General features: G+C 38.5%; 1 protein-coding gene across 1 annotated transcript in view; it reads right to left on the minus strand.

Moving 5' to 3' along the window:
* The window catches only part of TAP46 (2A phosphatase associated protein of 46 kD), a 159,719-nt gene that overhangs the window by 54,451 nt on the left and 90,913 nt on the right, over positions 1-14,355 (minus strand). The window contains exons 6-7 of the mRNA XM_089415812.1: positions 6,426-6,461; positions 6,102-6,173 (exon numbers count right to left, since the gene is read on the minus strand). Coding sequence (XP_089271938.1) covers positions 6,102-6,173; positions 6,426-6,461 — 108 coding nt within the window. The remainder of the gene's footprint in view (positions 1-6,101; positions 6,174-6,425; positions 6,462-14,355) is intronic.

Here is a 14,355-nt window from a genome sequence, read left to right on the forward strand (position 1 = left end):
ATAAATTCAATCTTCCAATGACAGTAAGCAATTGTAGATAGAACAGTAATCCAAATGCACAATAGAAGACAGCCAAGAACAAGAACAAGAGAGACACAAGATTTGGTCAAAGACCAAGGAAAAACCCCACAAGGGGGAAAACCCTTTCCAAATTCTTCTTCTATTAGATTGTCATCAAATGTTCAGCAGAGAGATACAATGTTCAAGTTCATCAACAAAGAGTCAAAGCTCAACAGCTTTGACTATCCAAACCAACCAATCAATATCCAGTCTGCAAATCTGGGCAAAGTCAATAGCAGCAGCAGCATCCCTAATTAGTCAACAATTAATAGTCCCCCCAACAATTCGATCAAAGCAGCAACAAATTCAGCCTTCCAAGATCAGTTAAACCAAGTCAAAACAATGAATAAAAACTCCCATAGAAATCGGTCATAGTCAACTCGTTGACCTGCAAAAATCCCAGGTGCAAGCGTGCAATCAACATGGGTCAAAGTACACAGGAAATTTTGGTCAAATTTTCGTTTAACTCGGCCTCCCAAAACAAGTCCAAAAATAGGTCAAATGAAGTCAAATTCTTCAAGGTCAACGCAAGTCAAATCATCCCAAAACAAAAGTCAACGTTGGTCAACAAAATGCACTATCTCTCCTTTGAGCGTATGAAATCAGACCCTACAATTTCAGATTTGTACGAACCAATTAGATCAAGAGAGGGGAGATGATGTAATGTGTAATGATCCCTCCAAGTGATGTGAAATGATGTGTATTTATATGAGTCTTAGGGGGTCAAATTTCCTTGCCCAAGCCGACTTGTATTTTTGTGCACATGTGGGCTTCACATCAAAAATAATATTTTTCCTTAACCAAATTAAATTCTTCCAAGGGCTAGTAGGGGCTTCTCTGGATAAGGAAGGCTTCCCAAAGGAGGGAATATCTCCCTAAGCTACCAAATTTCAACACAAGAAGCCTTCAACAAGCCCCAAATTGAAGGCTAGAGCAAACTAGGACTTTTCTAGGGGAAGATCTACCTTGGGCAAAAGAATTAGCCACTAATATGGATGAATTAGCAACTAAAAGGGGTTGATTCTGAGGCAACAACACTCCTTTCAATGTTGAATAGTTCCACAAGCCAATGACTTGAACCCTAGGCCAATTTCATCATTGGCCCTAGCTAGTGACTTATCCTTAATGGTTGAAAATGAGGTTAAGCGAGAGAAAATCAAATTTATGGTTGACTTTGTTGATTTTCTATGTAGCATCGAGAGGTATTCCCGCATGCCTAAGTCAACCTGGAAGAAACATGAAGAATTAAAATAAGATAAAAATTGATTTTTGAATACCAAGTCATCCCAAGAGGGTGAAGGGACGTGTCCCTTGGGTTATTTCACTCCATTAGACTAGTATAAATAGATGATGTGACCTCTCATTTTCTCCATTAAGCAAGAACAAGATTTTCTCTTTCTTTATCTTCTCTCTCTATCTCTTGGAGACTGTACGTGTGAGAAGAAGACGAGTTTGAACAGCTTCTTGAGACCGCACGTGTGAGACATTGACCGAGGTTGAGCATAGTAGGTTGACCGAGTTTATTTGTTGCTTGACTGAGCTATTTGACCAAGCATTAACAAATATGTTTGACTATTCTTTTAAAGGCCACACATGCGAGTTTGAACGCAAATTGACCGTAGGGCTGATTTTGAACACGGACCGTAGTTTGACCAGTGTTGAACTTTGACTGTTTTGGTTGCCTTGATCAGCGTTGACTTGTTGGAAATTGACTAGGCTTGATTAGTATTTTTGCTTGGATATCAACAAAGATTCCTAGACAAATTGTTGATTTGTAAACCTTGTTGAAGAATAATTTCTCCTAAAGAAAAGTTGTTGGGTTTTCTCCCAAGGTTGGGTTTCCCATGGTAAAAATATTGTCTCTATTGTGCATGGTTGTATTTCTATGATCTTTATTGTTTCCGATGCACTTACTGTTGATATTTTCTTAAGTGCAATTGCTCAATGATATCAATGGCATAGAATACTATGTGAAAATCATTAGGAAATAATTATCTGGCAACATATTGTACTCTCATGTGCATCTTGTGGAAAATTCAACAAATTTTGAAGGTGATCAACAAAGTGACAAGTCTTGTGCCTAGTCCTTACGATGATGTAGCCTATGGGACTGTTAAATATGATAAATCTTGGTAGGAAGTAAGAGAATAATGAAGCCCTAGGTTTTAAAACCATAACTATTACTTTTGTGAGGGAGCAAAATCACTTGGGAGAGCTAGTTTAAAGGTTCACAAAGGGTATTTCCATTCACATTCTACTAGTGAGTAATGCATACAATGTTATCATCTAGATTCCATACATTGATTTTCAACAATAACTAGCACAATAGAAACCCTAGATAATTAATCATTCCATACATTAGACACAAGAATAAAAATTTATCAAATCCAAGGCACACTTACAAGATAGAATGCATGTACAAGCCTTTATTGCTCCAAAGTAACATCTCCAAGACCAAAGAAATAGCTCCAAATAGCAAAGTACACCATAGAGTCACATCTCCACAAGAAATCAAGAAGGCTGAAATTCTCCAAGAGGGCCGAAATATGTCACAAGTGATGATGATCCAATACAATGAGTCTCTCCTCTATTTATATGAGTATAAGCCAACCCACTAGCTTTATTAAAATTTATCCTAATTAGCCCACACATGTGAGCCGTAAGCTCTCTATAGCTGAGCTCATCATGTGGGTGCTCCAAATGCCATGTTCAAGGGTGAAGAGGTGTCCAAGAAGGTGTAGATGCCTGTGAAGTCCATGATTTAAGGGTTCGCCCTCAAATTCACCTCATTGCCTCTTGTGGGGTCCCAAGATCCAACAGAGGTGCCACAGAGTGGCCTCTCTGTGTCTCCAACTACTAAATGAGGCCTCCTCTGCTCCAATGTTAGAGGCTTCTCTGGTGCAACAAGTCCTCCCTAGTCTCTCAATATGAGACCATTCCCATCTGAGCTCTGAATCAGTTGTTGCCGAACAAGTTGTGTGAATAACATCCTGGGGGCATGTTGGGTCCAATTGTGTTATCCTAAAGAATCCTCAAATATAGGTCAAATTTAACCAACATCCTGGGTGTTGGAGGTACTCTGAGACATGTGTCATCCAATGATGTTGTTGGGAGGCTTAAAAGTCTCAACGCTTCACCTATTTGCGCCAATGTATTTCTCTGAAGAGCCTAGGTGCTTGTGGAGTAGATACCCAAGACTCAAGTTGTTGAACAGCCTGACAAAAACAAACATGGATTCTAGTGAAAGAAACCAATCACTAGGGACTAAGATCAATAATTCATCTATGTGAACGAAACCTGAATGTTAAGGGCAATTTAAAACTTCAAACAAGGATCCCCTTCCAAAATCAAGGGCCTAATCTCGCAATGGTGTTTTCTCCCTCGGTAGGGGTGGCTAAAGGTCAACCCTATTAGGTGCTTCCAGCCCCTAAGAGGAAGTAACATTTCCCTAGTCCACTCTTCAATTGATAAGTGTTAGTGAATAGTTATGATGGTAATGGATGGGTTAGGATTTCATGGCCAAAGGGACCAGTTGATGAGAGCCTCCACATCCTGAGTGTATAGATGTGAGGAGGGAGCATTCGTGGATGGATGAGTAACCAACTAGACCTTTTTTTTTCTAACCCTCTTGTGCACCTTTAACTTCTTGTTTTTTCTTTGTATTATTGCTTATAGCTCAAGGGTTAGAGCTTGCTTTGTATGATGTAGCAGTTGTATTACCCCTTTAAGTTGAGTCAATTTATCGCTCATTGGGTTTGGGACATGCAATGGTTCCTTCTTTTGATGTAATGGAGCAACACGTGGTCAAGAACCGAGTGATGGCCATATGAGTGATGTAGAGCTCATGCTAGGCTTTTGCCCACATGTTAATCTTAATGTCCTTGGCCATCTTTTTCCTTTTGACTTTTCTTTCTTTTATTTTGTTGTGGCCATGATACACTCTTTCTATTTCTTTTAACTGATCAACCTCCCGAGGTCAAGTTTTTGGGCTCTACTCAAGGTATGTGAACATATGAGTGCCAAATCCCCAAGAACCAATGGAAAGTTGAACCCGAAGAATGGAAGTGAGATATGGGTTTGTAATGTAAGATGGAAAGTTTTAATTATGACATATGGGAAGATGGAACTATGCTATCTCAATTAGGGCTTCCCAAGCTCAATTAGGGCTTCCCAAGTAGTGCCCCTCCTATACCCAAAGGACCTTAAGGGAGGTCCCACTGGACTAGAATCAAAGATTAACCCCCCCAAGTAAGGTGAAAGAACATGATCATGGTCAAAGTCTGTCAATCTTCCAAATCACCGCATAATCCATACTAAATGCCCAAAAAAAACAAGTATAAGCACATGATTGCAAAATGATCAAAGTACCTTTTGAATGGCAACACACCTTCATCCAAGTGTTAGTGCCATATGGGTGAGAAGCACATGGTTGAGGGTGGAGATACGTGGCATATCATTAACTAATGGTGGTTGTTAGGGGCTACTAACTATCTAGCTAACCGGTTGGCTATCAAATGTAGGAGAAAAGTTCTCCTATGGACCCATTTTGGTGGGTAACACTACCCTCTATCATCTTCACGAGGCAAGGAAGAGGCATCAAATCCTACAAGAGGTGCAAATTCCAAATCCTTGACTTCCATAGCATAGAAGATCATCAACATGACTTGCCAAAATTTTGCCTTTGGTCTTGGCTGGAATTGCCTTGAGTGAGTTCAAAGTTTCCTTGCTCATGGAGGACCTTACTTGGAGGGTATCTTCAGGACCCTATAGGTATGTTGGTTGCAAGGAAAATCATTCATAGTAGACCATAGTCCCAATAGTTTATTTGGAGCACATCATTCAAAATGGAACCCAAAACCAAACTCAAAGGAATGCAGATAAGTTTCCCCAAGTCCAAGCGTATTGTTCGCTTGCCTTGATTGCCTATTCAAGTGTGATTTAAGTGAATTTATTTATGTTAATTATCAATTGAAATTTAAGACTTTGTTCCTCAACCTGTAGCAACACTTAGCTAGTAGAATGCTTACCGTGTGGGTTGTTACATGGTAAATATCAACATATAAAGGGAGACAATGCCTCATAGCACAAGTCTCCTACCACTATCTTATTGTATTAAGACATGACTTAATTGTACTTATGACTTAACATTGTTTATGGCATGTGACTTTATTAGACTTGACATTGTTTATGGCATGTGACTTTATTAGACTTGAAATTGTTTATGGCAACTGACTTAATGTAGTCAGATCACTTTATTATATTTAACGAAAGTATTGATTAACTTTATTAACACAGGACCATTATAATAAGCTCACTCTACCACACTGCCTTAATGGTCATATGGAAACCAAATTCATGTCTCAGAAAACAAACTTACTTGGACCAAGCATGTCAAACTTCAAAGTGAACATCTGAAATTTTCTTTTGTCTGTGGTTTCAAACATTGTTGAGTCTGAGGTTGATGAAGAAGTATATAAGAAATGAGTGGAAGAAAGCACATATGTTCCTACGGTGAAGTCAGACACTTTTATAGCAAAGCTCAATGCATTAGGGTAGATTCAGAGAGTGGCATTAATTTCAATCACTCTAGCACCTATAAGGGATAGGATAAAGCAGACTAATTGGCCATCACAGACATATGATAAGATGAACTCAACATAACCATGCTCCAGACACAAGCTTGGCCATCAATCAGTAGCATGGTCACAGAACATTCAAGGTTGATTCCTAACACCCCAAGCGGGTTGTCCTGATATAGATAGATCATAGTACAAATATGCTGCCGCAAACTCCAATATATCATCAAAAATAACTTAGATAAGTAGCCTAAAATCAGGAGAGAGAAATCAATGCATTTCTTAACTAATCATCCAAATCCCTTGACAAGAAAGAGTGCACATATCACTATAATTACAACATTTGTTAGATATATAGCACTTTGAAGGACAAAAGAAGAACTGAACAAGCTTTAGAGATCACATACACATATTGAACTGTTTCTTATGATTCTATAGTTCTAAATTAAAACTATCATAAACAACCTGCAAGTTATTTGCCATCATGGTAGAAACCAGTTCTTCTTCTTTCTTCAACCCATCCAGAAGATCCAATGCCTGAAAAGCACAAAGATGCAACAAAACACAATAAATGAAAGGAGATAAGACTAGAGTGTGTAGTGCTGGATAAAGCAGGATACAGCACTATTGTTTCAACAAATACAAATGGCAGCCATATACTTGCAAACACAAGTTCCACTTAAATATTGATCAGCTAAAAAAGAATATTGTTTCCGGTTAATAACTGACTTGAAATGATATGAGACTAAAGCATCCCCTAAATCAACATAGCAATACTTGCCCACTAACCTTACAAAGTGCCAAAGAAATTGTAGTAAGCCAGGCCTGCAACAAGAAGCAACAAATGCAGAGATTATCACTTTCATGAGGTAACAGTACATTTGTGGGTCATGAGGTAGTAAAGAAAACTATAGACTTCCATTATTTAGAACCACTTTAGAGTATACAAACAAACAATGACAGCATTCCTGAACCAGCTAATTTTCCTTTTCTGTAAACTGTTCTTGCATATATAAGAACATCAATAACTGCATATTACATTTAAAATTTTAATTAAAAAAAAGCATGTACTCAGTTGACATCAATATTTGAGATCCACCAAAGCCATGGGTTTCCTATCTGATAAGAAAATTTAAAACAGTGCATAATCCACAGCATTTTAGAGAGTGTCTGAGGTGCAATGTAAACTCCAATATATTAAAACCATTTTTAACTGTGTAAACCAGACAATAAGTTTTTTCAACCTACAAATAAACAGTGAATAGTCGGAAAATAGAAAGTTTAGTAGTTCATTTTATCAACAAAAACAATAAGTTGTAGCTCACAAAATAGGGACTGCAGAGTAGGCACCCCTATTTAACCCCAATCATGCTCCTGTAAAGTGAAGATCTATGCCACAAATATGATCAGGAGGAATTTTACAGAAGCTTTTGCAGACTAAATAGCTAACTCCTGCCAAACCCCTCATTCCTACATCAACCATCTATTGGTGTGGTTTATTCAAATTTAAGGTGGGCTAGTTGTTTGTCCTGATTACCTTCAGCACAACTGGTCACATCAGTCAAGCTCCCACTCATCCAGCACAGGTTCTGCTACCATCATTTGTGCATTGAGACTGACAAACATGTCCCGGAGGGACACAGGATTTGCAGTATTTATTCGCTTCAAAAGATGGAGAATGTAAGCATTTTATTTTCAGGTTTGGATTTATTCTGAGATTCTGCGATCTATGCAGAGATGAAATTAATAACATGTCTACATTCTTTAGGTGCCCTATGTAGAGATGCCTACCTCTATTTCTCAAGGAAGTTGTTGCCATCAAGTGCAGATCACTCAGTAGTTCAGGAGAGACTACTATGCTGATCACTTTTTTCTTCGATCTAATCTAACCCAATGGGAAAATGAAGCAGCTTGCAACTGCAGCTGATATCCCTGGAGATGGTATTAGGCATGTTACACAATGTTCTCCTACACAAAGTATGTATAGACCAAATCTAGCTTCGAGGCCTAGCAGATATGTTTGAAGAGAGCCACTCATTACTAAACATAAGTTATGACCTGCAACCAAAAATGGATTACAAGCTACTTCATTTCTAACAAGGATCCTTCAGCCTTTGATGTTAGGACAGATGCCTTCATTTTAGAGCAGCTTACCCTTATGTCTCCTAGTTTTGACCTAAATACACTGTTATCCCAGGCCATTCCTTTGATCACATTCTCAGTCTTGATGACAAGCTTTCGATGAATGATTATCCTTCCCTTCTTTTTTGTAAGATTTATTACCTTTGTTAAATATCAGTTTAGCTGATAGTTATGAGCTTACTTCCTAAATATTCTGATTTTAGCATCAATCTAGGATATTTCTCACTCCCACATCTTACCTTTACTGGATGTATTTTTCAATCAAATGACATACTTTTGTGGCCATTTATCAGACATTAATAAAATTATCTTATCTTATCTACTTCTTTGACTTCCTTTCTTTTAAGTTTTTAGGCTTTGATGCTTATTGTTTTACTAAGCCTTTTAGAGAGGTTAATCTTGCACTCCTTTTGTTGCTATTACAATGACCTTTTTTTCCGCACTTATCCAAATGTCAAGATTTTTAACCTACTGTTGTTTTCATGTTGAATTTCCAAATATTGAATTGTCTCTAGTGATTATAGTGCCAAAACAGTAACGGCCTGTTGATCAACAGCTGCAAGAAACTTTCTGATAAAAAATAGATGTTGAAGAACAACATAGAAATAAAAAGAAGGCTGCATGTTTTCAGCTAATTGATGATAGCCATTATCAGCTGGAATAAAAGTGTTGTGTTGTTTGTTAGTTTTCCTAACCCAGGCTACTGGTTAATTATTACCTAGCAGATTCCTTGCTGCAAAATGCAGACCTACTGAATAAAAACACTGCTGGGATGTCTTAATACACCAATCTCATACACTCATAGATTTCTGCCCTTCAAATCAGTTGTCTCATTAATAATAATCTACAGCATACGACTCCCTTCCCAGGATAATGGTCCTCTAAGGAAAAATACAAATACAACAAAACTTGGAAATGATACACCTGATCAAACCCTCTGTGGATCTGTCTTTTGATCTTGCTTGGCTGATCTGGATCCTTCTTCTTTGCTGCCCCTTGCACTCTTCCTCAACCCTACACACTTGAATGAAAGTCCTTCACCCAATCACTAAGATCTCGTTATCTCACTGTCTTGTGCTCACTAAATGTGTCTTCTCCCTTAGCCTAGCCTTTCTTTTTATAAGTTTGAGTTATAAACTGAATCCACGACTCCAATCTCCAAAGTGAATGTCTAACGACCAGGGTTCATATATGCAACAGAATTTTCAAAATATCAGGAATATGTAAATGTCCATTATAGGAGAAGTAATATTTATATATAAGAATGTTGAATGTACAAGAGATATGAGATAATATGTTTGGTTACAAATGAGGGCCTGCTTATATACCTAGGCAGGTGCCCCTCCATGAACTATCATGTCCTTAGAGACATGCCTGTTCAGTATACTAATCATTATTAACTATTAATTAATTATCTATATTCATAACATTGTCTTTCCCTTTAAAAAGGTTTTGTCCTCAAAGCTTATTGATGGAAATGCTTTATTTTTTTTTGTCTTGTAATATCTTCTCGTCTTTCTCAATTCTTGAAACTGACATTTTCGACAATACAAGACGATATGAACTTCTGAGTGTGGTATATAGCTGTCATAATGTGAAATGACCTAACCATCCCAGATTAATCTTCTGTGGAATCTTGTGATTATTGGAAACTTGGGATGAATTGTTATCATAACACTGGATTATGGTGACATCAATATTCTTTGGAATATAAGTCACTTGTTTATGGTCTGAGTGATATGGATTAACAGGTTGAGATGTCTCCATTAATGATTTGGGTGTTTGTCGCCCACCAAAAGTGGATACCCCTAGGAGAGATTTTCTCCTATCCACCTTCTTCTAGCTGGCATCCCCTAAGAACTACTTCATAGTTGATGTGATGTGCCACTTTATCTCCGCTCCCTACACCAATTATATGTTTCCTCGCCCATCTGTCAAGATCATATCTTAGAAGGTGGGCAATTCGACCCAAAAGGTGTGTTTTTCATTACGCAATCAGGTGCTTATGCTTGTTTTTCATTTGTGCATCTTGGGCATGGATTATTGGGGAAGAAGGAAGGGCTTTGACCATGGACTTGTTCCCTCACCTTTAATGGGGGGGTTAATCTTCAATCCTAGTCCCGCGCAATCTCCCCTATTGACCTATGGCTTTAGAAAGGGCACTACTTGGGAAACCTCGATTTTGGTAGCGTGGTCTCGTTTTCCCATTCCACATTTTTCACTCCCCTTCGCACATTACAAGCCCTATTTCACCATTTTCCTTCTCTGGGTCCACATGACCACCGGGTCCACAAGGCATTGGCACTCCCCCTCCCCTTGTCCACATATCTAGGTCAGGCCTGGAAATGTTGCCCCGGAGGTTGATGCAACTAAAAGAAAGTTAAAAGCATATCATGGCCACAAGCAAGAAACAAAAGAAAAAGAAAATTATAAAATGCAAAAGATGGTCGAGACATTTAATATAGCACGTGGGCAAAAGCCAAACATGAGCTCTACCCCTTATGGCCATCACCCTAGTTCCTTGGGCCCATTAGTGCCCCTCACATCACTAAAAGAACCCATGCACATCCCAACCCCTGGTGGACGATGAACTTCCCCACCTTAAGGGGGTACTAACTGATTTACATCATTCACAACATGCTTTCATTTCCTAGAGCTTTGAGCAATAATACAAAGAAAAATCAAGAAAAGGCAAAAGGAAAATAAAGAGAGGTGGAAAAACAAAGGATGAGGTAACTCATGTATCCACGATTTCTCCATCCTCACATCAATATGCCCAACATGTAGACTTTCTTCATCATTGCTATCCTTGTACCCATAGCATTTGGCCTTGAGACCCCTATGATCCCATCCATTTCACCAACATTCACATGCCACCTATTAATTGAAGGATGTAATAGGGACATGCCTTTCCCCTTAAGGGTTGGGAACACCTAATAGGATTTTTTATTAACCACTCCAACCTAGGGAGGTAACACAACATCGAGATTAAAATCCCAACTTTGGAAGGGTAACCCCATATGAAGTCTCAATTTTCCCTTGACTAACAAGCTTGGTTCACTTAAATGCACTAATGAATTATTGTACCTAATGGTGAAGATGCAACACTAGATATTATATGTGATTGGCAGGTGGTTTTTATCATGGGTTGGGCAACTTAATTGGGGACCTAAGTCCAGTAGAGAAGCATATGACACCTCCCAGGTGAAGCGTTGAGAGCCCTGGGACTCTTGTTACTTGCAGAGCATCATTACTTCATTCCATGGGCACCTTCAGCACCACAGCAATCTACGCTTTGCCCACATTATTCATGAGATGACGCACTTGAACCAGTTTTCCCCAGCCATCTTAGCAATGATCACATGGTTTGGCAGTTGATCTGAGGCCTAGATGAGGTTTGTCTCACCCTTTGAGACATGGGAGGGCTAGCACCATTCTCTGAGCCCTCAACGTTGGAGCAAATTCAGGCTATTCTATCACCAGGAGACCCATGAGACCCATTTGTGCCCCAAACACAAAATTGGGGTCCAAATGATGATTTGCATGGATATCTAGAGGCCAACCCCTAGAGGATGAGTTTTGGAGCCCTCTTGCTTCAATTTGGCACCAACAGAGCTCAACACATGCCTCAAGAAGCCTACCCAGAGATAACTTCAACATTCCAACCCCCCTTGTGTTTTTATCTTTATGATTTTGCATTGGCTATTTAGTTGGCTTGTAGCCACAATTAGTTTTTCCCTTCATTTAATAACTAAGAGGGGCTTTTAGGAAAATATTAGACTTGATTGGACATGTGTAAATAATAGAGACCTCATTTAGTCTCTCCTCATCATCACACTTGAGATTAGACTTCTACAGAAGAACTCGCACTTGTTTCTTTTAGCTATTGGAGATCTTTTGGAGGCATTTTGATATTTGGAAGTTATTTTTAATTGACTTTGGAGCTAGGTTTTTGGATAATGGGTGGATATAATACATGTTGTTTGTAAGTGCTTTTGTTGAAGATTTTCTATCTTGAAATTGTCTAATGTATGGAATTGTTGCTTCTAGGTTATGTTATTTTGTGCCCTAATTGTTGAAATTTAATTTTTAAAGGCTATCTAGTGGAGTATTGCATATGTATTGAGAGAGAATCTAGGGTTTGTAAACCCTAGCAAAGGTTTGAATTTAAAAACCCTAGGAACAAAAACCTTAACTAGAAACCTAACTAATTGTTTCTGCTATAAAAAGAAAACCCTAGCTCTTGAAATTGACAAGAATGACATCATGCTAATGTGCGCACAAGGTTGATGAAAAGGTCCAAGATTAAGAGGGAGTGAGGATGGACGATGTATTCTCCATGTGTCATGCATTATGGCTAGGGCTAACAGTGGTAAGCCTAGTGAAGGCACTGGTAGGGAAAATGGTGGATTGGATAAGCATCTGGGACCGATATTCTTTGAGGATTTGGATCCAGGATAAGAATAGTCCCGAGGAACGATATTCTTTGAGGATGGGTGAAATCCAAGATAAGAATAGTCCTGTAAGGACATACCTAGTGAACATCTGGATGGCATATGTGCCTTGAGAGGCAGTGGTGGTGTCCAAATTTATGCCTCCCGGCATTGTGCTCTGATCTAGTGGAGACATAGAGCTTGTTAGTTAAGGCCTGGCTATGTTTGACAATGTTGCCTATGATGATGCTTATCAATCTGAATCCCTTCTTATGAAAATATTTCAATTTGAGAGTATCTTGTTGTGTCATTATGAATACCTCCCTAGTTAAGTGGGAGCTTTGAAAATGTAACTAGTGTCGTTCTTCATAATGTAATACAAATGTATCATTGATGTACTCATTATATTCATTATTATTATTTTATTTGAGTCAAAAATAATTATCATGAGTCAATGAAATGTAATTGAGTCAAAGTCCCATTTGAACTTTTGTAAGGAAAAAGAAAAAAAATTGTATTGAATCAAAAAGGTCGACTTGTCATCACAAGGCCAAGTCGGCCTAAAAGAACAACCATTCGACCTCCTGAACATGTATAAATACAAGGAAGTTAGAACTCATTTGATCACTCATCACTCACATTAATTTATGTGCCAAGAAAAGAAGAAAAACCAGAAAAAGTCAAAGGAGAGAGGAGGTCAAAGGAGAGAATATGAATTGGTTTCTGCCCTAATTATGTGTAGAAATTTAATGATCTACACCCTTAACCCAGTTTACAAGTTTGCATGTGTTTGTTTAGGCCCAACCCACATGTTTTGTCATGCTGATATAAATTTCAGTATGCATTTATTGCAAACATTAAAGAGTGCTTCTACTAATTTTTCATTTTCCTATCAGCTGATAATTAATGCAAAAATTATGGAAGCATTCAACACATTTGAGACACTAATTTTTGGTCAATCTGACCCCGGAAAAACCCCACAGCCTCTTGGGGAAAACCAGTCTTCAAAGGAGGATTTTATTGCTTGAGAAATTTAGAATAAGTACATAAAACAAACACGGTACTTATCTCCCTTTTCTACTGTAGCATTAAATGCTCATTTCTAGAAATTTGTGCGCACTGAAATTTTTCAGATTTCCACAAAATTAAATGCTCAGAATTTCTGCATTTTTTCACAGCTCAGCTCCTTGGAATTTGTGCCCAAAATCAGCCTCAATTTCTGTGCCAAGAGCTGACTGTACCTCCTCAAAATCCATGCCTAACAAATGCTGAAATTTGCCTCGAAAATCACATTGCTTGTAGGTGACAATCCCAAAATTCGTGCATCAAATTTCAGGCCATACTTGCATTGTTCCTCCTCAAACTTCGTGTTGGTCTTCTCCTTGATTTTCATGCCTGCTGCCTCGATTTATGCGTTGCCAATCTCCTCAAATTTCATGCAACCTTTCTCCTAGAAAATCATGCCTCTGCTCCTCGATTTTCGTGCTGCTAGTATAGTCCCTTCCTAGGATTCGTGCCCCTTGGCTGAAATTTCTCCTTCTCTCCTTGAAGCTTCTCCTCTCCTCTCTTTTCCTCATGCTCTCTCAAGTGTGAAGTGAAGAATGAGTTTCCCTTTTCCTCTTTTGTCTCCTTGGAAAAAATTGAATCCCTAAACCTAGGATCCAATGGTTGAGATTTCATCCTCAAATCTCAAGATGTGTGGTTGAGATCAATTCTCTCAAATGACCCCCCTCATACATTGGCCCCATCACTTAAAAGTCTCCTAGTACCTTTTTCAAGTTGTGTACCTTTTCTAATTTTTCTCATAAAGTGATTTTTCACCTCACTTTAATATTAGAAAAGTACACTTAGTACTTTTCACATAAAGTCACTTTATAAAGTACAAGTGACTTTAATATTAGAAAAAGTATATGGTACAACACTTCTAAGTACCTTTTCCACCCATGACATTAATATAACTAATATCATTGAGACAAAAGTCATTAAGGTGCGCACTAGGCTAAAAGGGACAAAAGTCTAGTAATACCTCTCTTTGGTACTATTTTCAACACTCCCTCTTACCGAGGAAGGTGTTGCTCACCACTCCCATTCTGTCTCTGAAGAAAACATGCTTGCCTCTCGGACAAGACTTGGTGAGAATGTTT

The sequence above is a fragment of the Pinus tabuliformis genome, chromosome 3_2 (genome assembly GCF_031772625.1).
Source record: "Pinus tabuliformis cultivar Carrire ecotype Pingquan chromosome 3_2, CPIR1, whole genome shotgun sequence".
In the NCBI taxonomy this organism is placed as follows: Eukaryota; Viridiplantae; Streptophyta; class Pinopsida; order Pinales; family Pinaceae; genus Pinus; species Pinus tabuliformis.